Here is a 22,346-nt window from a genome sequence, read left to right as displayed (position 1 = left end):
AAGAGGATGCTGAAATTTCAGTAATCTCATGCACACGCCTTGTTTATTTTTCCTGACTGTTTTGTCAAAGAGCTGCTTTTTTGCAAAATGCAGCATGTCACTTCGATCAGCGTTTTTTTCTCAGCGTTTTTCAACCATAAAAAGCAATGAGTAAGTGCAAAAACGCAGCAAAAAACGCAGGTATCAGGTTTTGCTGCGTTTTTTTGGTGCCAAAACCTGAGGAAGTTGAATCAGGTTTTTTTTATGCACTAAACTTTATCAGCATGCACAAGAGACAAATTGTCACGGGTGTGTCAGAGGTGACAGTCGCCCTGCAGTTGGTTGCAGGAGATCTCTACGTTTGGCATTACAGACATCTTCTTAGAGGCTGGCTGTCTCTAGGACCCAGCGGCTACCTCCCTCTGGCTAATTAGCTCCCTGGCCTGGGTGTATAAATACCTGGTGTGTCTGAGAGGGAGGTGCCGGCTATATTCATTACTACTTGTGAGGCTTTAGCAAGAGCAGTACTTCGTCCTCTCTGGAGCTTGAGGCCGTGTGCGCATTTGTCTGGAGTCGTCGAAAGCTAAGCATTCTCCCCCTGTTTGTCTACCCTTGTCTATAGAGTTTAGTGGAGATCGACTAGTGCTCATCTCCTCCCTTCCCTAGCCTTAGCCATACGCCAGGGAAAGACAGTGCAAGGTACGCATGCGGTGATTGGTGAAGAGCCAATATAGGGATGTTAGTTGAGACAGGGTGACACTAGACCAGACTAGGAGGTCTCCACTCCCCCTTTTCCCTAGTGTCTGGGCTCCCTTTCCCTCTTCATTGCACTAAGTCTTTCCCCCACCCTGCGTGACATAAATGTACAATGACAAAAACGCAGCAAAAACTCATCAGAACCTGCTTTTTTGATGTTGCTTCTTTACTGCCAAGAGAGCAGGTTTTGCCTGTGGAAAAACACGCAGCCTAATTGTTTCGTTTTTTCTTTACATTAAAGAACAGTGGAGAAACGGGGGATATATACCAGGATGGAGGGGATATAGAGATATATATACATACCAGGATGGGGGGGGTAGCAGGCCCAGCTCTTGCAGCGGGGCCCTTTGGACGCTAGTTACGCCACTGCTCCTAACAGAAGTGTTTCAGTGTGGAGGATAAAACAGCAATGAGTGTTGTCCTGTATTACAGACACCTAAGGTGTCACCATTAGAGCAAGGATCGCAGAACCTACTGTTTTCAGTACTTCTGTTGATCCCCCATCTAGATGTATTGGGCTTGTTGTATTTCGACATGTGTCTGGCAGTGGCTTATTTCCCCCTTCTCATTGAGAGCACATGTAACTGAATGTACTTGTGTAATGTGGTTATGAAGAAAGTGAGCAGCTATTGAAGATGTGTACGCACCTATACACACAGACGAGGCTTTTTTACTGCTGCTGATTCTGCTGGGTGAGGGTAGCTAGATTATGTAATTTACCATCTTTTTCTCAATATTTAGCTGGATAAGTTTATATTGAATAATTGCTCCTCTCTAACTGCATTTCCTTTAGTCTGGTAATATGTGTAGGTCTGCTTTATTACATAACTTGCAATGGGGAAGCTCAAGCAATGCAGGTGACATTTTGAGGAAGTGTGATTGCGTGTATCATCTATAGTAGTTGGAAGCTCTCCTTCTTAACTGAGTCCAGATAATTCTGCATGTATAAAAATAATGTCCTGAAAGCGCCTTCTGAGGATATATTTTAATTGTTGCAGAATCTTCCCCAAAGGAATCACCTACTACTTATTGCCAAGTGGTCTGCTTCACTTTGTATTTCTTTAGGATGAAAACTAAAATTCCAGCTGGTCCATACAAACAAAAGAGCTTTGTAGACCCAAGTCACTGGTATTGCTGGTGATGCGATCATCGGACCGTCTGCTTTCACAAGTATGCAATCTGCATACTTCTGGCCACATTCCGACTAGACGTGCCTGGCTTTATTCAATACCAGTGACTTGACAGAAGCCGAGCATGTCTAGTTTGCATGTATGCCTGCTCTCACTGGCAATACCAGTGAACCCTGACAGCTTGCGCACCGCACACTGTCAGGAGACCGGACAACCCATTTAAGGCTGTCTAATCTTCACCAAGTTGTCTACACCATAGCACTGATAAAGAGTTATTCAAAGATAAGGAAAATCTGGTTTAAGGGGAGGGGCAAAACCTCATATAAGACCCATTCACATTTGGCGCTTCAGTCGGGTGTTCCATCTGAATCCTCGAAACGGGAGCTTCAGACAAAGCCATAGAGTACCATGAGACAAATGGACTCCATTTGTGCTTTTTTTCCCACAGTCTTTTCAAGCAGGCACAAAGCATAGTAGACTACAAGGAAGGGGTAGGGGATCAAACAAGGTTTTGTCCTTATACCCCATAGATCTTGGTTTTCTAAATTGCAAAGTTGTGGGAAATATTCACTTTTTGACTTGTAGCTTGTACAGATGTGTCCTTTTTTACCTTTTGTCTTCCTCCTCACGAGATCCCGAGATGAGTGATGTAAGATGGACAAAAAAAAAATAGTCGAAAAATAAGCTGACTAAGAGCACATCTGTACCATGTGAATTCCACTTGACATGCACGAGTGATAAAAACGCAAGCGTATATTAATAGATATGTAGTGTATGAAGTTCTGTGTCGAAAGCCTTGATTGTGAAAACATATCTGCTGCTGTGACTCATGGTTGTTTGTAAACCTGACCTGCAGTTCCACCACTCCCTTGTTCAACATGACCAATATAGCAGTAACAGAAATACTTACCCTGCAAATGTTTATATATGGGATTAGTGGCGTGAGGTTTTTTCATTTCTACCTACACAGTGGTTTCTGTTTGGCCTATACAGGGGTAGTTAAAGAGCATCTGTCACTTAAATTGAGTTAAATCCCTTGTAAAAATCCCCTTTTTGCGCTACATCACTTGTTCAGCTGGGGGTTTCTTCAGTCTTCTCTTGCCGCGAGCGCTTTCACCCCTCCCTTCCAGATGCTGCCAATCACAGCTCAGCTGCCCCTAAGGCTGATCAGATGCCGAGCTGTGATTGGCAGCGTCTGGGAGGGAGTGGTGATAGTACACGCCCCCAGAGAGGACTCTGAAGAGATGCTCAGTTGGCCTGCAAAGCAGAGATTTCACATACTGCGCTTCAGAAGAAACAAATGTGAATATCTCTGCAGTGGAGAAACCCAGCGCAAAAAGCGAAACTGCGGCAGCATCAAGGAAGCTCAAAGATTTTAACAATGTATTTAACTTCATTATTTGAGAAAATGACAGGTCCTCTTTAACGTGATGAACCGACAGCTATCATTATTGTTATGTAGCACAGGGGTCCTGTGTTCTTATTCTGCCAGGGCACCATCTTATGAAGATTATATTTTAAAGATTTGATGCGTGTATTTTTTGTTTATCACTGTAGATTTATTAAAATGTAACATTGCTAACCAATATAGCTGCACTTCCTGGTGTAACTTTTGCCCAAACTTGGCACAGCAGTATTAGAGTTACATGTCAATAACTATATATAAAACACATACCAAACTTTGTCTTCTGATCTAACTTCTGATTTACTAATGATATATTCTGTTAATATGATGGGCAGAGGTCCCCTTTAAATCCAATTTAGAATTATTTTCATTCATTACAAGAATAGCCTTGCTCTTTGGACAATGTTTGCTTTATAGTTCTAGCTTTATAGTTATGGTTTTAATATTGTTCATTTTTCCAGACAGGTCGTGATCCCCAGGTGACAATGTCGTCTGATGGACTGTCATCCAAGGCATTGAAGGTATTGCATTTAGTTTTCACTTTTTTTTTTCTTTTTATCCCCTAAGTAATTAAATATAAATATCACTTTTCATTTTCTCAGTTATATTATATAGTTACATAGGTCCACCAGTTATAAATTCTCTATCGCTAGATTGTGTAACCCATAATGCCATTTGTTGTGAGGAAATCATCCAGTCCTTTTTTGAAAGCTGTTGTAGTATCTGCCATTATCACCTCTTGTGGTCGGGCATTCCACAGTCTGACTGCTCTGACTGTAAAGAACCCTTTCCTTTTTAAATTCCTGAATCTCCTTTCCTCCATATTCAATGAATCTCCCCTGTATTGTAAAATATGCATTCATGTATGAGACGAATTCATAATTTTGAAAATACAGTTCAGCCATTTTGAACCCAACAATCCTTTAAAGGGTGATCCAGGACTAAACTAATGATGACCGATCCGTAGGATAAGTCATCGGTATAAGATTGCTGAGGTCTGACCCCAGCACCCCAAGATGAGAAAATGAATGAGGAATGAATTGCATTACTCAGTAGCTGACACAATTCGGTGTTCCACTTCATACATCGCTTACATTCAGCTCCACCAGGGCAGATATCAGTTGATCTCTGGGTGTCGGACATCCATTGATCTCTGATGCCTTATCCTAATGACAGCCACTTTAAACAAGCACTTGTGGTCCTGATCCAGAGAACCATGTGATATAGTCCTTTCAGAATTGAGCTATTTCGGTTACAGATGTAATAGCTTTTCATAGTAACATAGACATTAGTGTTTGTTCCTCAGCTTATAGGAGTTGTCCTGCAATCACAACCCATCACCTTTATACCAGGATAAGTGATGAGCTACTGATCCCTGGGGGTCAAACTGCTGGGACTTTCACTGATCACAAGAACAGAGATCCAAAGTTGTACTGCACTATCTCCGTCAATCTCATAGCCTTTCTATGCAGGGGCAGTGTGCTCAACCATTACTCCATTTCAACAGGGGGATTGATTGTCAACTTATGACCGAAAGAACCTGGGCCCCTTTGTTCTTGTGATCTTTGGGGGTCCCAGAGGTTGACTCTTTGTTATAGATGAGAAAATGAATTCACAGGACCCCAATCCAGAAGCCGTGCTGTCATCCCCGTGCCGTATTTTTCGGACTATAAGACCACCTAGGTTTTAGAGGAGGAAAATAGACAAAAAAATGTAAGCAAAAAATGTGGTCATGATGTCCTGTTAAGGGGGAGTGGATCTGCTGCTGACACTGGTATAGGGGTAATGTCCCCCAATTCTGTTTAATATCCCCCATCCTGGTATATATGGCCCCCTCCTTCCTGTTATTTGTGGCCCTCATTCCCATCCTGGTATTCATGGCTCCCCAGTCCACCATGGGAGTGGTGAATATTCATGGCCTTTAATAGCGGGCACACTGACAGCCGAGCGCAGCAGGAGCTGCACTGCGGCTACAGTGTGCGCACTATTAGGGAGTATGAATGGTCACTGCTCCCCACGCATGCAGTCCTGGTGTGGGGTGCAGTGACTATTGCGGCACAGAGCGTGACGCAGCACTGGAGAAGAGAGGAGGCGAGTATGAAAGTTTTTTTTTTTTCTGTGCAGCGTGTCGGGGATCAGAGGGTGCCAAGCATAACAGGGTGAGAGGGCCTTGGGGAGCAGTGAATATTCATTTTCTTTTGTAGTGGGCACAGTGTAGGCTGCAGCAGGCACTGTCACTTCCCTCACATCCCCAACCACCCACAGCCACAGTATTTATGTATATCGGACTAGAAGACGCACTCCCCACTTTCCTACAAAATTTTGGAGGAAAAAAGTGCGTCTTATAGTCCGAAAAATACGGTACGTTCATATAAAAGATCTTCCTTTATTCCATTCACTTAGAATTCACATATTTCAGCAACATGTTCCTTTGAACGCTCGTTCAACTGATTATTGGCCGGTGTAAAAGACCTTCCAAGCTGAATCTCAAGTTGCTGAATTCTTTAAACATTCTCCCTCCTATTTGAAGATAAGACGTTAATGGCCTACTTGGACAAGTTTGTCACTGCGGAATAAGCATATGTAATAAGTAGGAATTTATTTTATTTATTTTACTCACTTATATAGCGCCATTAATTCCACAGCACTTTACAGACATCATCATCTCTGTCCCCATTGGGACTCACAATCTACATTCCCTATCAGTATGCCTTTGGAGCGTGGGAGGAAACCGGAGAACCCGGAGGAAACCCACACAAACACGGAGATAACATACAAACTCCTTGCAGATGTTGTGCTTAGTGGGATTTGAAACCAGGACCCCAGCGCTAACCACCGAGCCGCTGTGCTGACTTAGTTTCCTGTATATCAGCCCACCATAATGGCTGCAGTGATTTTTAAGCAGGCTAAAAAATCATCGTTATTTTCAGCACGTCGCGTCATATAAACAGATGATGTGCTGGTGAGAACGTGACATTCTATGGACACAGAACAATCCTATTAACGATCGTTCTGTGCACATAGTATGTTCAGGCTGTTCAAACCGGCTAGTTAGACTCCACTGATCAGCGGTCGATTGGCAGGAAGGAGACGTTGGGCCTCTTTCATTTCTTATACAGCTGAGGTAAAGTGAAAGCAGAGCTCTGATTGGTTGCTATGGGCAACAAAGACAAGATGGCTGTATGGCCGTTCTGATGAATGAGGTCTGATAACCATTGCCCTTTACAAACCACACGAGGAAAATAGGGGGCTGTTATTCCTGGCCCACCCTGTGTAAAATCCAAAGAATGAAATGTGTACATTTATTGCATTACGTATCCTATTATACAGTCTGTATTTCTAACAATTCTGCAGAATTCAGTGCGGAAATCTCCCAGCATTCCTTCCTGGATCAGCGACTGGTGACTTTTGTATTTTGTGAAGTGTAACCTTTACACCAGGCACTGCGCAGTCATCTGATGCCAAGATGTGTCTGTCAACAAGCTTGTTTACTATTTGCAATGACAGCCAGCAGAATTGTGAATACAGCTCTGGGCTGTAATATGGAATGTACCCCGTGATCACTGCCAGTAATGCAAAGTGAATGTAGATGGTATCTGTACACAAACTATAAAAGGATATCTAAAGATGAACATATACTGATGTCATTTTTGCAGTGCAAAAATACCTTTTATCTGTCCTCAAATTAAAACAAAAATTGCAGTACAGAGATAGAAAAAGCCTCGGTTTACTAACACACATGATAAAATCCCTCTGAAGTCTTTTTTTCTTCTATGAGCTGCCAACACCCCGAGTAGAATGTCAGGAAATGAGACGATTTTGGCAAACCCTGCCTATTGTTAAATGCGAACAACCCTCAAAACCCCATCACAGGAGCTCCTCTGTGACTACTGACGCATGTGCCAGCTCGTGGCTTATCTCACTCTTTTATCTAGTTTCTTTTTACATGGGCAGGGCATGTGAATGATCTTTAATTATAAGGTACGTCAAGGACTCGTGGGTGTGGAGTCACAGGTAGCATTCCTGTCTCTTATCGTGGAGTGGCACAAGTGTTGCGTATTGTCTCTCGTCAGCAATGAAAGCGTAAAAAGTGTAAATTTACATGTTTCAGCAAGTCGGCGATGACTCTCTGCCCACGAGGTCATAACATGTGCAATTGCCATAGTAAGATTACACCACTGTCAGACACCTTATTTGGAAATGGGACTCGCAGATAAAAAAAAAGGCTTGCTTGAGATTAGGAAGAAGGTTTGCTTTTTGTTTTTTTTTTCACAAATTGCTTTGCTCTTGGTCATGGGCTGTGTCTAGAATTCTGTGGTGTCGGTGTCCATTTTGGTGGAGTCGGTGTAAAATAGACCAACTCCAACTCGTAAAATATATAATAAATTGGGTACAGTAGTTCAAAGCAGTTTGTGGGGAATATATTTTCATAAGAATTTGGGAAAGTTATGAAATGTCCTATTCCTGATCTAAGGGTCTAGACTTTTAGCTGAGATGAATCTGTCCTACCGTAAATTTATCACTTAAACATGAGCCATGTATGAGGGAGTCGGAGTCAGAGTTGGAGTCGGTGTCATGGAAATTGAGGAGTCTAAGTCGGAGGTTTGGCTTACCGACTTCACAGCCCTGATTCTAGTCAATAGGGTTAAGTTACAAGAGCCAACACTGGCACTGTTCTCCAAGGAACACAGTTCTTGTTCCTAATCTTAATCTTTCAAGTAATGTTGAAAGCCCAGAGTTGTTTTTCTACGTCACACATCAAATAATTTTCAAGATCTTTAAAATTGATCGTCTTGTACTTAGGAAGGCCATCGATTATTAGATGGAGGTTCTCGTCAATCCTGGTGAGTTGTTTGAGGGGGCCGTGGTTGTTCATGCAGTCTTGTGCAGGAGTCAAACGCTCCTGATTCATGAAGAGGCATACGTCATCAGGAATGTCGGACGAGCGATATGTACAGTACAGACCAAACGTTTGGACACACCTCATTTAAAGATTTTTCTGTATTTTCATGATTTTGAAAATTATACATTCACACTGAAGGCATCAAAACTATGAATTAACACATGTGGAATTATATACTTAACAAAAAAGTGTGAAACTACTGAAAATATGTCTTATATTCTAGGTTCTTCAAAGAAGCCACCTTTTGCTATGATGACTGCTTTGCACACTCTTGGCATTCTCTTGATGAGCTTCAAGAGGTAGTCACCGGAAATGGTTTTCACTTCACAGGTGTGCCCTGTCAGGTTTAGTAAGTGGGATTTCTTGCCTTATAAATGGGGTTGGGACCATCAGTTGTGTTGTGCAGAAGTCAGGTGGATACACAGCTGATAGTCCTACTGAATAGACTGTTAGCTGCTTTTTTCTTGCCATAATACAAATTCTAAGTAAAGAAAAACGAGTGGCCATCATTACTTTAAGAAATGAAGGTCAGTCAGTCCGAAAAATTGGGCAAACTTTGAAAGTGTCTCCAAGTGCAGTTGCAAAAACCATCAAGCGCTACAAAGAAACTGGCTCACATGAGGACCGCCCCAGGAAAGAAAGACCAAGAGTCACCTCTGCTTCTGAGGATAAGTTTATCTGAGTCACCGGCCTCAGGTTAACAGCAGCTCAGATTAGATACCAGGTCAATGCGACACCGAGTTCTAGCAGCAGACACATCTCTACAACAACTGTTAAGAGGAGACTTTGTACAGCAGGCCTTCATGGTAAAATAGCTGCTAGGAAACCACTGCTAAGGACAGGCAACAAGCAGAAGAGACTTGTTTGGGCTAAAGAACACATGTAATGGACATTAGACCAGTGGAAATCTGTGCTTTGGTCTGAGGAGTCCAAATTTGAGATCTTTGGTTCCAACCACTGTGTCTTTGTGTGACGCAGAAAAGGTGAACGGGTGGACTCTACATGCCTGGTTCCCACCGTGAAGCATGGAGGAGGAGGTGTGGGGGTGCTTTGCTGGTGACACTGTTGGGGATTTATTCAAAATTGAAGGCATACTGAACCAGCATGGCTACCACAGCATCTTGCAGCGGCATGCTATTACATCTGGTTTTCGTTTAGTTGGACCATCATTTATTTTTCAACAGGACAATGACCCCAAACACACCTCCAGGCTGTGTAAGGGCTATTTGACCAAGAAGGAGAGTGATGGGGTGCTACGCCAGATGACCTGGCCTCCACAGTCACCAGATCTGAACCCAATCGAGATGGTTTGGGGTGAGCTTTACCGCAGAGTGAAGGCAAAAGGGCCAACAAGTGCTAAGCATCTCTGGGAACTCCTTCAAGATTGTTGGAAGACCATTTCCTGTGACTACCTCTTGAAGCTCATCAAGAGAATGCCAAGAGTGTGCAAAGCAGTCATCAAAGCAAAAGGTGGCTAATTTGAAGAACCTAGAATATAAGACATATTTTCAGTTGTTTCACACTTTTTTGTTAAGTATATAATTCCACGTATTAATTCATAGTTTTGATGCCTTCAGTGTGAATGTACAATTTTCAAAGTCATGAAAATACAGAAAAATCTTTAAATGAGAAGGTGTGTCCAAACGTTTGGTCTGTACTGTACCTCACCTCAAATCCTACTCCAGTTCCTGCTGGAGTAAAGTTTGTAGTATTGTGAACACCGCTGTTTATCCTGAAGTTGACGAGTGGTGGTCGCCACGCCCCTGTCCCGCCCCAGGTCCTTACATTTTGTCGGAGCTGGGAGAAACTGGCGCCAAAAGTAAAAAAAAATTAGGTCCATCTCCAAGTTGCGACTTTTCAAATCTTTTACGCCAGAATTCTGGCCTGAACGCTTTGATGTATCGAGCCCTTTGGCCCCTTCATTGTTTATACTGCTCAGTATAAACCACTCTGTACTTTTAGGCTGCTTGCAACTATATCTTAAACCTGCTCATCAACTTTAAAGGGGTTGTCCAACAGGTACAATTCTTTAACAAAAAGCTCAGAATGTGGTAAAACGAAAGGAGGAGTCAGCACTTAACCCTTCCAATTCTCACATTACCTCATCCCCCACCAATGTCTACCTCCTGCTGCAGCGATGAAATCACGGTCATGAGAACTCTGCAGTCAGTCACTGGCCTCAGCAATCTACCAATCTTGTCCACAAGTTCTAATGTCAGAACATCATTGCTGCAACGGGTACTAGAAACCCGCAAGGGAATGAGCAGCGTTTAGAATGAGAGCGGCACAGTGAGTATTGTGCCTTTTACATTTTATTTTAACCCATTTTGAGTCTATTGTGTGTGTGTGTGTGTGTGTATATATATATATATATATATATATATATATATATATATATATATATATATATATATATATATATATATATATATATATATATATATATATATATATATATAAATTAGTTTATCCATCATTCTAATCCTTTATAGAACTGGAATATCCTTTTAAGGAGAACCTGTTTGCTGATTTGACATGTCTGCTTTAGTACAGTGGATATAAAAAGTATACATACCCTTGTTATAATGCCAGGTTTTTGTCATGGTAAAAATCATACCAAGAAGAATAGTTTTAGAACTTTCAACACCCATAATCTGTACAGTTAAGTAGAAAAATAAATAAATAAAATAATGTGATTGCATAAACATGCACACCTTTAGAATAACGTATTTTTCAGCAGATTATACACTGCACTCCCACCCCCCCCCCCCCCCCCCCCCTAAAATTTGGTAGGAAAATGGGAATGCATCTTATAATCCAAAGGTAGCTTACGTGGGTGGGCGGCTGCGGTGGAGTGGGGTCACAGGAGGCAGGATCACTGCTGCTGTAGGCCGGCGGTGGCAGCAGTGGTGGGGCAATGCTGCTGGCCCCGTGCTCGGAGGAGGGAGTGTCCCAGCAGTGCGAAGCAGCGGGCCCTGGGGTTTCATAAGATGGCGGCGAGCGCAGTCCCCTTCCCATTGATTTCCATTCAGTGGGCTTCGGGGAAAAGGGCCGCCGGTGACAGCGCATACGCATAATGAGATCTCAATCTGCGCATGTGACCTTGCCTCCTGTAACCCAGCTCCACCACAACCGGCCCCCGCACCACTGGTAGGCTACCGTGAAATCGGACTAGAAGACGCACCACCATTTTATTTAAAATTGAGGTGCGTCTTATAGTCTGCAAAATGCGGTACTTTCTTGAAGTGCCCCTTAAATTTATGACCGCATCAAGGAGGTGGTCCACTACAATGTACAGTATATTGTGCACATTTAAACCTTCCAAATTAATATTTTTGGAAATACTTTATGTTGACATATTTGCCTCTGAGCGGCGCTATCTCTGCTCGCTCACTCCTGATCACGTGACCCCTGGCTGCAGCCGCCGCTGACATCGGGTGATGTCACATCAACTTCCGGACTCTGGAAGCTGACTGATTCCATCACCGATGCGTGACCGAGTCTCACGCACCCACCCAGATTGACTGGTCTGTGGGCGGTGTTTGACCACACGTCACAGCCCAGTATCCAGAAAATCAAAAATATGATCAGCTTGAATCTGAAAGTTATCAGAAGAACCATTTCTCTGGGTCCTAATAGTCTCATCTACCAGGACACTCTTGATAATGTGCGGAGGGTGACATGACAGAGTATGGAGTTACCTGCAATATTTTTACCATGGGCGGAAATATCATTGGTGCAACCTGTGTGGCCGGACAGGGGCTAAAGAGGCAAGGGGGGTCATTTCCACCCAAAAGTTGGTGGAATTGTGCATTATTATGAGCTATTGGACTGCAAAGGGGCCCCTATGTTCTTGCACAGGGGTCCTCTCCTGACTGTATCCGCCAGTGATTCTTCTGATAAGTATAAGTCATGACACTGCTAGTGATGAAGTCATCTGAGTGTAGGAGTAAGAAAATTAACTGCATGTGATGCAATACACACCAGTAATTGCAAACCCTTGTGATTAGAAGTCAGAAGATTGTCACAGCCATCACATAGTTGCCCGAAATAAACAAGTGGTTGTCAATGTAATGGCTGTAGAAAAGAATGCATGTCAAGAATGGACATGGGAGCACATGTCAATGAAAGAAATTTATCTGCCACTTTTGATGGATCACACAAGTCAGGTGTTCCAAATTTATTAAATGGTTCAGGTCTTTTTTAATAAATTTGGCTCCCATTCAGACTGTCAATGTGTCACCATTTTAAATATACTAAATTGTAGTAAATCCAATGGTCCAACTCTGCCCAAATCTAGTTTATTTTGTTTTTAACTCCAGAAAAGTGGTGTACAGGCAGTGGTGATAAATTCCCTCTGATGTGCGTAATTAAGTTTTTTAGAAGGATATACAGTGCATTGTGAAAGTATTTGGCCCCCTTGAACTTTTCTACCTTTTGCCACATTTCTGGCTTCAAACATTAAAAATATAAAATTCTAATTTTTTGGGGAAGAATCAACAACAAGTGGGACACAATCGTGAAGTGGAACGAAATTTATTGGATATTTTAAACTTTCTTAAATTAAAAACTGAAAAGTGGGGCGTGCAATATTATTCAGCCCCCTTAAGTTAATACTTTGTAGCGCCACCTTTTGCTGCGATTACAGATACAAGTCGCTTGGGGTATGTCTCTATCAGTTTTGCACATAGAGAGGCTGAAATTCTTGCCCATTCTTCCTTGCAAAACAGCTCGAGCTCATTGAGGTCGGATGGAGGGCGTTTGTGAACAGCAGTTTTCAGCTCTTTCCACAGATTCTCGATTGGATTCAGGTCTGGACTTTGACTTGGCCATTCTAACACCTGGATACATTTATTTTTTAACCATTCCATTGTAGATTTTGCTTTATGTTTGGGATCATTGTCTTGGAAGATAAATCCCCTTCCAAGTCTCAGGTCTTTTGTAGACTCCAACAGGTTTTCTTCCAGAATGGTCCTGTATTTGGCTTCGTCCATCTTCCCATCAATTTTAACCATCTTCCCTGTCCCTGCTGAAAAAAAGCAGGCCCAAACCATGATGCTGCCACCACCATGTTTGACAGTGGGGATGGTGTTTTGAGGGTGATGAGCTGTGTTGCTTTTACTCCAAACATATCGTTTTGCATTGTGGGCAAAAAGTTCAATTTTGGTTTCATCTGACCAGAGCACCTTATTCCATATGTTTGGTGTGTCTCCCAGGTGGCTTGTGGCAAACTTCAAACAAGACTTTTTATGGATTTCTTTGAGAAATGGCTTTCTTCTTGCCACTCTTCCATAAAGGCCAGATTTATGCAGTGTACGACTGATTGTTGTCCTATGGACAGACTCTCCCACCTCAGCTGTAGATCTCTGCAGTTCATCCAGAGTGATCATGGGCCTTTTGGCTGCATCTCTGATCAGTCTTTTCCTTGTTCGAGATGAAAGTTTAGAGGGACGGCCGGGTCTCGGTAGATTTGCAGTGGTCTGATACTCCTTCCATTTCAATATGATCGCTTGCACTGTGCTCCTTGAGATGTTTAAAACTTGGGAAATCTTTTTGTATCCAAATCCGGCTTTAAACTTCGCCACAACAGTATCTCGGACCTGCCTGGTGTGTTCCTTGGTCTTCATGATGCTCTCTGCACTTGAAACAGAACCCTGAGACTATCACAGAGCAGGTGCATTTATACGAGACTTGATTACACACAGGTGGATTCTATTTATCATTACCAGTCTATTTTACTTATTGTTGTTTCAGCCAACATTCAAGTATTTGTAGCATATTTTTCTGCACCAAAAACCAAATGTGTGCACATACACTAAAGGGGGCAGTAGGGTGTACAAAAAATAAAAGGGAAAGGGTTAAACATTGATACATTTAAGATACCTGTATTAGAGAAGTTTGTCAAACCTTTTTTCTAATCTCGATGAATGACGATTTTTTTTTTGTATGTTTGGTTTTTTTAAAAAACAAAAAACAAAACAAAAAAAAAAAAACATTTTTCAGAAATATTTGTGCAAAAGATAGACTGTCAATATTTGATTGGTGGATTGTAAGTCTCACCTGAGAGACCCCAGCAATGAGTAACCCAAAGGGGGCTTAGCACGGACTGATGCGAGATGATGCCACTATTAATAATCTTTTTATTGATACAGTAGTGCATCAGTACAGTACATGCATCTCATCCTGTTACTGCAGCTCCATTCAGTTGATTAGTGATACCCTCACAGTCATATGGTCTATTCTAAGCATGGCTACTTCTAGGAAAACTCTTTTAATGCCTACTATTACTATACAATAAAGGGGTTGTTCCAATCTTATGGTATATAATATTTTTTATTTATTTATCTTGCTTATATAGCGCCATTAATTCCACAGCGCTTCACAGACATGATCATCGCTGTCCCCACTGGGGCTCACAATCTAGATTCCCTATCAGTATATCTTTGGCTTGTGGTAAGAAACTGGAGAACCAGGAGGAAACTCACATAAACACGGGGAGAACATACAAACTCCTTGTAGATGTTGTCCTTGGTGGGATTTCAACCCAGGACACCAGCGCTGCAAGGCTAACCACCATGCTGCCCTATCCACAGGATATCCATTGAATCTTAACAAGATAATGGTTCCACTATTGGGACCAGTATTTATCTTGACATGGGGGCCCATAGCTTGATGTCGCCCATGCAGAGGTGGTTGGGATTCTCCTACATATGAACTCTTCTCTACTGACCACATTCTCTCAATAGATGCAGGTTCCATTGGTGGGATCCACGTCTACTATACATTTATGGTATATTCTGTGAATAAAGCAACACCCTTAAATTAATAAAAATGAGACCTCTGTATCACTCGTGTTTATGTATTATACTACTGTACATGGGTCTTTGAACATGACCCATGACTGTTGTATGCTGGGAACTTTTCATTGCTTTTCCACTGGTGACCATCTGTTCTCTGGTTATACTGGACTGGACCTAGATTGATTTCATTGATATACTTTGTTAGAAACCTCTCATTTTCATTGCATTACAGAATATAAAGTTCTTAAATAAAATATAAACGCGTATTATTCTTGCCTTCTAGGTAAAAAGAGAAATGGGAGAGAATACACCGGTGCTCTCAGACGACGAATTAATGTCCATGTCTGTGCGGGAGCTTAATCACCACTTACGTGGTTTATCGAAGGAGGAGGTAGTCCGGCTCAAACAACGGAGGAGGACCCTAAAGAATAGGGGCTATGCTGCCAGCTGCCGTGTGAAACGTGTGTCGCAGAAGGAGGAACTGGAGAAGCAGAAGAATGACCTACAACAAGAAGTAGATAAGTTGGCACAGGAGAATTCCACCATTAAACTGGAACTGGATGCGTTGAGGGCCAAGTATGAGGCTCTACAAAACTTTGCCCACTCGGTGTCCAGAGGCTCTGTCACTCCAGCTAAAGTGGCTGCCACCAGCGTAATCACCATTGTGAAGTCCTCTGGGAATTCTTACTCTTAACACAGGCAATAAAACATTGCTTGAGAACCCAAATCCCACCTCACCTTGTCAAAACCTACAAACCACGCACCAGATAGCAGTTTCCCAAAGACTTGGATATTCATCAGTATGAGGCTACCGATGCGAACCTGTCACTTCCAACAAGAAGATGTTGGTTCCATAACTCTGCAAATAATTTTAATTAAGGAACGTAGGGGGTTTTGTCTTAAAGTAAACCTGCCACAAATATGTTGACTATAATTTTGATTATATTTTGTACTGGTTGTTTAGCTAATGCAAAATCTTATCGATCTTATTAATCGTAAGGAAATATTTAACATTCCGTCTCTGAGAGGATCTTTAAACCCAAAGTCGTTATATAACCTTAAGTTAATATTTAATTTATTTTCACAATATTTATTCTAATAAAAATGCTACAGATTATCTATATGACAGGTTTACTTTAGGAAGCCACTATGGTTTTTGTTTTGTTTTTTCTAAATAAGAAAGTACCGCCTATTTATGACAAATTTAATCTTTATTCACAGAACTTGATGGTTACTTGTGGAGTTTGCTTCCATATTTTTGATCCTTAGGATCTTGGTCCAAAAAAAAAAGAAAGAAAGTAGTAGAAAGTTTTTAAAAAAGATCAATAGTGCAAAGGTAAAGTGAATGTGAAACGGGAAAGGAAAACAGGATGTAGGAAACTCGAATGTGAAAGGGGAGTTTTGGCAAGTCAGAGAGGAAGGAAAAATATTGCAGAATTGAGAAAGTTGAATTAGGGGAAAAGATTGGTTATGTGATAAAAGTTTCTAATGTGCCCTACTTGTATTGACTGCTCTGTCGTAAGAGGTATAGTTGGACGTAAATATCAATGTTTCCAGATCTGGTGCTTCCCAAAACACAGTAAAAGAACTTGTTACTTTGACCGTAGAGATAGAAAACGTATTATATCCTGCTCAATGATTCCTGACAAAGTAGCCAACATGTGAAAAGCTGTTCATACACCTTCATAGCTGTCGGCCGAATGCTCGTGTGGCTGACAGCTATTTCTCTCCACTCCCCCATCCAAGTACATTCTCAGTATGGCCAAGTGTTCCTGCTTTTTTAATGGAGAGAGAGGAGTAAGCTACTGCCGGACACCTCCAAGAGGATTGGTGCTGAAATTTAGACTGCCCAATTCTTCATTCCCCATCTGTTGGGGGAGAGTTGGTCTCTCCCACAGAAATCGTTCGTTCAGCCTACTTTGTTCTACTATGTATGGCAACCTTAATTTTATGGAAACCTTGATTTATCACAATGGTTTCTGCTGTTTGATAAATCTGCCGTATTTTTAAACATTCTAGTCACCTATTAATTGGAATACTTTATGTAAAAAATTTGCACCAAAGTTTTGGTGCATTTTTGGTACACATTGTTGCTTATCAGGCTGTTTTCCCTGTTGGACAAGATGGAGACAGTGTCGAAAGTGCTTAATAAATATTGTGCAAGACACTTTTTTTGTCTCAAGTTGCCCCAGAATTCTGGTGCAGTTATATTGATAAATCTTCCACATGGTGTCAAACAAGATTTGTAACATGCTTTACGTCTCACTACACGAAAGACCTCCATACACATGAGATAACCGACAGCTATCTTTCCCGACTTCCCCGTAGACAGAACGCTCTGCTCAGCCTAGCCCTCCTGTGTTCTTTATTAGAGAGTTGCGGCCAGACTGTTCTGGCAGTGGTTCTCTCCAGGGAGAATAAGGAAAAAAACACATCAAAATCGCGTCAAAAAAAAGATTTTTGCTGCAGAAAAAATTGGCTGCAAATACTCAACGTGTGCACATGCCCTAAAGCAATCATCTACTGCAATTCATCGGGCCGGATCCTTCTCTCTTCCAACATAGTCTGTTTGAAGGCCCCAGATATAATCAGCTCAAGCTGACTTTAGTTTAATGTGTATGGGAGCCTTAAGCCTCTTTGAGGTAGGAATTGAAGTAGAGGCACTATAGAAGTAGCAGTATTTTAGGGTCCTTCCCTGGTAATAGGTTTGGGAAGCCCAGATGTATAAAGGTCTCCCGCCTCCTGAAATTCAAAGCTGGGAAAGTAGATACTCATAGGGACAGATCCTTTACTGAGTTGTTCTTGTGATATTAGCTATTGTTCCTATGATTATAACGACAGAGCGTTGAAAAGCTACCTTTGATGAGTTGGGTTAATATCCATTTTCAGCATCAATCTCCTTTTTACCATGTTATTTTCAGCTTGGGTGTTGGATAAAGAAGCAACTAAAAACAATTCTATAAAAATATATATATTTAGATAAAAATCTAAAACTCAACATGTACTTATTATGACCCCTGCAACCATGACTGTCGTCAGATGTGACTTAATGAATGTTTGGATAAGAACGAAGGAATAAGAGGTGGCTTATACTATTGCAAAGAGTAGGAAGGGATTGTCAGACAAGTGAACAGTAAGCAGGTGGACCCAAAATCCTATAGGACACAGAGCGCTAGAAGCAATCTCCACCAGGAACCCGAATCATCGATGCTGGTGAGGTCACGTAGTGTCCTGGTTATGGGACTCATGCTGATGCATACTGATACTGGTGCAAGGTACTTTAATGTCTTCTGGACATCACGCTATAGAATTACTGTAAGTTTTAAAGTGGCCAGTTTCGGGCATATGACAAGAACCCCGCTCCCATGTGTAATATTACTTGTGGCGAGATGGGTCTGCTCCAATGTTCAGGAGAAACTCTAAAAAAAAAATAAATAAATAAATACTTTATTAGCTGCTCAATAAAAGAAAAATCATTTTGACAAAATATGGGACAGAGAATTCACAATATCTGGGGAGGGAGGGGGCGAGTCACAGACCTCAGTTTTCCAGGCCATTTCTCTCTGATTATCCCGGTTGCCCTTATTTTGCTTTCTTATTTATGTTTGAGACTTTTATTTTTCTGCATATTTATATATTTTTATTTTAAAGAATTTAGGGTAAAGGGTGGGAAATATTTTAAATGTTTGCTATGTCTCATAGGATGATTGATTTCTGTTAATGGTTATTGATAATGATAGCATTATTACTTGAGCGTATAATTAGTGGGATTCGTAAATTCCAATGTAAGTGACAGGCACAAGTCCAGACACTTTGAACCTTTATTTACATCATGCTATAGGTATTATTAATAAGAATCGGATACTTTATACCTGATGACTGGGGTCGGTAACCTACTGAGCAATACACAGGAACTTTAGAGGTTAATTCTTATCGATGGTTCTGCTGTTGGCCCTAGGTCGGCGGGTTCATCGGAAAGCCATGCTGCAAAAACGTTAGATGGGTTGCCTGAGATTGGAAAATAAATGTTCTGTTTCAGCTGCTCTTATCCATTCTGTTTCAGCTGCTCTTATCCATTCTGTATCAGTTGCCCTTGTCCATAGACTGTTTCTGATCTTAGTCCACTTGAATGCAGATACTCTGCAGAGCCTATAGAGAACCGTGGTGCTGTGTTGGGGTGGGGGGGGGGATTAAAGAGTAGGGCTTTCATTTTTCTAATTCTTGAAGGCTCTTAAGTTTGCTTCTATCACCCAACTGGCAAACCTATTCTATCCAATTGGTGCATTTTTTCTTTAGTGTTGAAAGACAGAACAATTCATTTGGACGAGTCCTTTAAAAGAAATGTCACCAGGTTTTTGCCACCTAATCTGAGAGCAGCATGGTGTAGAGACAGGAACATTTATTCCATCAATGTGTCACTTACTGGGCTACCTAGTTTAGTTTTGATAAAATCAGTGTTTTATTAGCAGGAGATTATTACTAGAGAACTAGTAAACCTGCTGCCTCCATATTCATGAACTCTGTGTATAACCCCAACCCCACCACTGATTAGCTGCTTTCTGTGTGTACACTGTGCATAGACAGAAAGCTGCCAATCAGTGTTGTGTGCGGGTTATGCAGAGCTCAGTATTCAGAGAACCGATATATCTGCAGCAGATAAAACAGGGATTTTATCAAAATGACAGCAAGAAGCTCAGTAAGTGACACATGACTGGAATCGAGGTCTCTGCTCCTACATCATACATTAGAAACCTGGTGACAGATTCCCTTTTAATAATAGCTATAACACCACAGTTTGCCATAGCTGACCGAGACAGCCGTATAATTAAAGGGGTTCACTGCCTTCAGACAACCTTGGTAACAGATACCCTAAAAGGGGTATGTCTATGCATTTTTAGAAAGGAATCCCTTGTTCATTGCTTTTGAAGCAATTACAAATATTGCATAGCAGAAATGGCAAATTCTTCACAATTGCCCTTAGTCCCCAATGCCAGTCTGCCTGCTGCACAGGAGGTACTTTTTTTTGCCTTTGAATACCCCAGAGCTCAGCTCCGCACTATTGCATTCATGAAACGTTTGCTTTTATCATATCTAAGAAGCAGTTTGTCTATTAGACATATTTCCCCCAAAAAACCTGTGCCTATATAGAGCATATAACTTATGCCACCCTGCAAATTCCAGCTGCTTTACTATGGAGGATTTGACCAGCAGATGTGGCTCCCTTGGCAAGAGGAGGGTTGACTAGTCCAGTTGTTGATCCATTTAGCTTCTAAATTTCTAGTTTCTGAGCGTTGGCTTCCCGTCCATGGCTTATTCAGTGGTTACCCACCTTCTTTATCAATCTTTACCAGCTGAGGTGTGTGGCATATTTCAGGTGTAGTATCTGTGTGTGGGTCAGATACAAGTGCACAGTACTTATTCTGTATTATGAGTCACATGTATTGAACATTTTCATATATCTAATATATGTGTGTATATAAATATAGTGAATGCTATTTATTTTTCTGAAGCATTTTAAAGTCCCTTTATAAGTGTATTTTATATTGTTCGAATAAAGCATTTTTTTCATGTAAATTGTGTATTTGCCTCTGAAGTTTATATGTCTGTGTAGTATAGCACTTTATTATTTGAATCTGTTCTTTTCTTTGTTTCTGGCATGTATATTCCTAATGTATAACCCAAACTGGATATGTCTGCCATTGACTCCTATTATTAAAAAAAAAGAAACCAGGGACCTGATGCGATACGAGTAAAATCGGCGCGAGACTCGAGCACTGTGGAAGACATGGAAGACATCATCCACTTCCAACCAAATAGAAGAGGCATGTTAATTTTGTTGGTCTGCTCCTATGACAGAGTACAACAGTGGAAATAACCTAAGACTCTGTTCACATCAGTTTTTTTTTATGTGCCCACGATGCAGATTGCAAGCAGAAATTTCCTGAGTGTTTTTTCTTCTCCCTAGCAGAAAAAACACTTGCAGATTTACATGCGTTTTTTCTGACAGGGAGAAGCGTTTTTACATGCGTTTATGCATTTGTTTTTTCAAGCGCTTTTCCAAGCGATTTTAGCATCACTTGGAAAGTTCTTGACAAGTTGATCACACAACATAAATCCATGCAACCGGCATGGATTTATATTGTGTGACCAGAGAGTTCTGCTTGCAAATGCTGCATCCATAGTAAAATAAATAAATAAAGTTAAAAATAAAAAAACCTTATACACACCTCTCCGGCGGCCCCCTGTCTGATCCCGGCGACGATCCTCTCTCCCCGGCGTCCCGCGGTGTACTGGCAGGAGTCATTTAGTCAGCTGATGGTCACACCACCATCATCTGACCGCTGACGTCAGCGGTCGCGTGACAATCAGCTGACTAAATGACTCCTGCGAGTACACCGCGGGACGCCGAGGAGAGAGAACGTCGCCAGGAGGAGACCAGGGGCCGCCGGAGAGGTAAGTTATGAATTTTTGTTTATTTTTTTACTTTAAAATTCTTTTTTTAACTTGCAGTTACGATGCTACCTGGGTCGGATGAGAGTCTCCTCTTCTCCAGACCCGGGTACCATCTGCGCATTGAACAGCATAACATCCGCATGTATACATGTGGATGTTATGTAGTTCAATGCAAGTCAATGGCGCCGATTTCGCCGCAAAATCGCACAAGAAATGCTTGTGCTGCGGATTTTTGCGCAATGATAATAATGGCAGACATGTTAACAAGCGTTTTTAATGCGTTTCCGCGGCGGAAATGCATTAAATCTGCATCGTGGGCACATGGCCTTAACAAATCTTTTTCATAGGCTAGTTTCACACATCTATGAAACGCAGACTGTGCTGCTTGGATTGGAAGACCTGACCCGAGTGCTGGTTCTCCTTACCTGAGATATCTGCCTCATATATTCCTATGATGCAGTTGGTACAGGTTGAGAGACCCTGGATTTGGGCCTAGTTTTCAGATTTAGCTACAGTCCGTGTTTCACAATGTGTGAAAATGGCCAAACTTTGTGGGGAAAAAAAAAAAATTAATTTAATTGGAAAGCATGTCAATTTATGCAATGGAGTGTCACCACGGATTTCAACTTTTGCTCTGTAAAAGGTAAAATCTGTGCCAAATCCTCATGTAACTACAACTATATTATTATTTATTTATATAGCGCCATTGATTCCATCGTGCTGTACATAAGAAGAGGTTACATGCAAAATACAAATATCACTTACAGTAAACGAACTAACAATGATAGACTGGTACAGAGGGAAGAAAACCCTGCCCTTGCGGGCTTACAGTCTACAGGAATGGGGAAGGAGACAGTAGGTTGAGGGGTTGCGGTAGCTCCGGTGTTGTTGAGGTGGCGGCAAGCAAGGTCATGGCAGGC

General features: G+C 41.6%; 1 protein-coding gene across 2 annotated transcripts in view; it reads left to right on the top strand.

Moving 5' to 3' along the window:
- The window catches only part of MAFF (MAF bZIP transcription factor F), a 40,567-nt gene extending 20,017 nt beyond the window's left edge, over nucleotides 1-20,550 (top strand). For both annotated transcript variants that reach the window (XM_073644283.1, XM_073644282.1), the window contains exons 2-3: nucleotides 3,732-3,791; nucleotides 15,257-20,550. In XM_073644283.1, coding sequence (XP_073500384.1) covers nucleotides 3,756-3,791; nucleotides 15,257-15,667 — 447 coding nt within the window. In that variant the 5' untranslated portion in view covers nucleotides 3,732-3,755 and the 3' untranslated portion in view covers nucleotides 15,668-20,550. The remainder of the gene's footprint in view (nucleotides 1-3,731; nucleotides 3,792-15,256) is intronic.
- The last annotated feature ends 1,796 nt before the right edge of the window (nucleotides 20,551-22,346 follow it).

The sequence above is a fragment of the Phyllobates terribilis genome, unplaced genomic scaffold (assembly GCF_046119375.1).
Source record: "Phyllobates terribilis strain yellow unplaced genomic scaffold, ASM4611937v1 Scaffold_8__6_contigs__length_399053987, whole genome shotgun sequence".
In the NCBI taxonomy this organism is placed as follows: domain Eukaryota; kingdom Metazoa; phylum Chordata; class Amphibia; order Anura; family Dendrobatidae; genus Phyllobates; species Phyllobates terribilis.
Note: the sequence above shows the minus strand (reverse complement) of the source record. Positions and strands in the feature narration are given on the sequence as shown.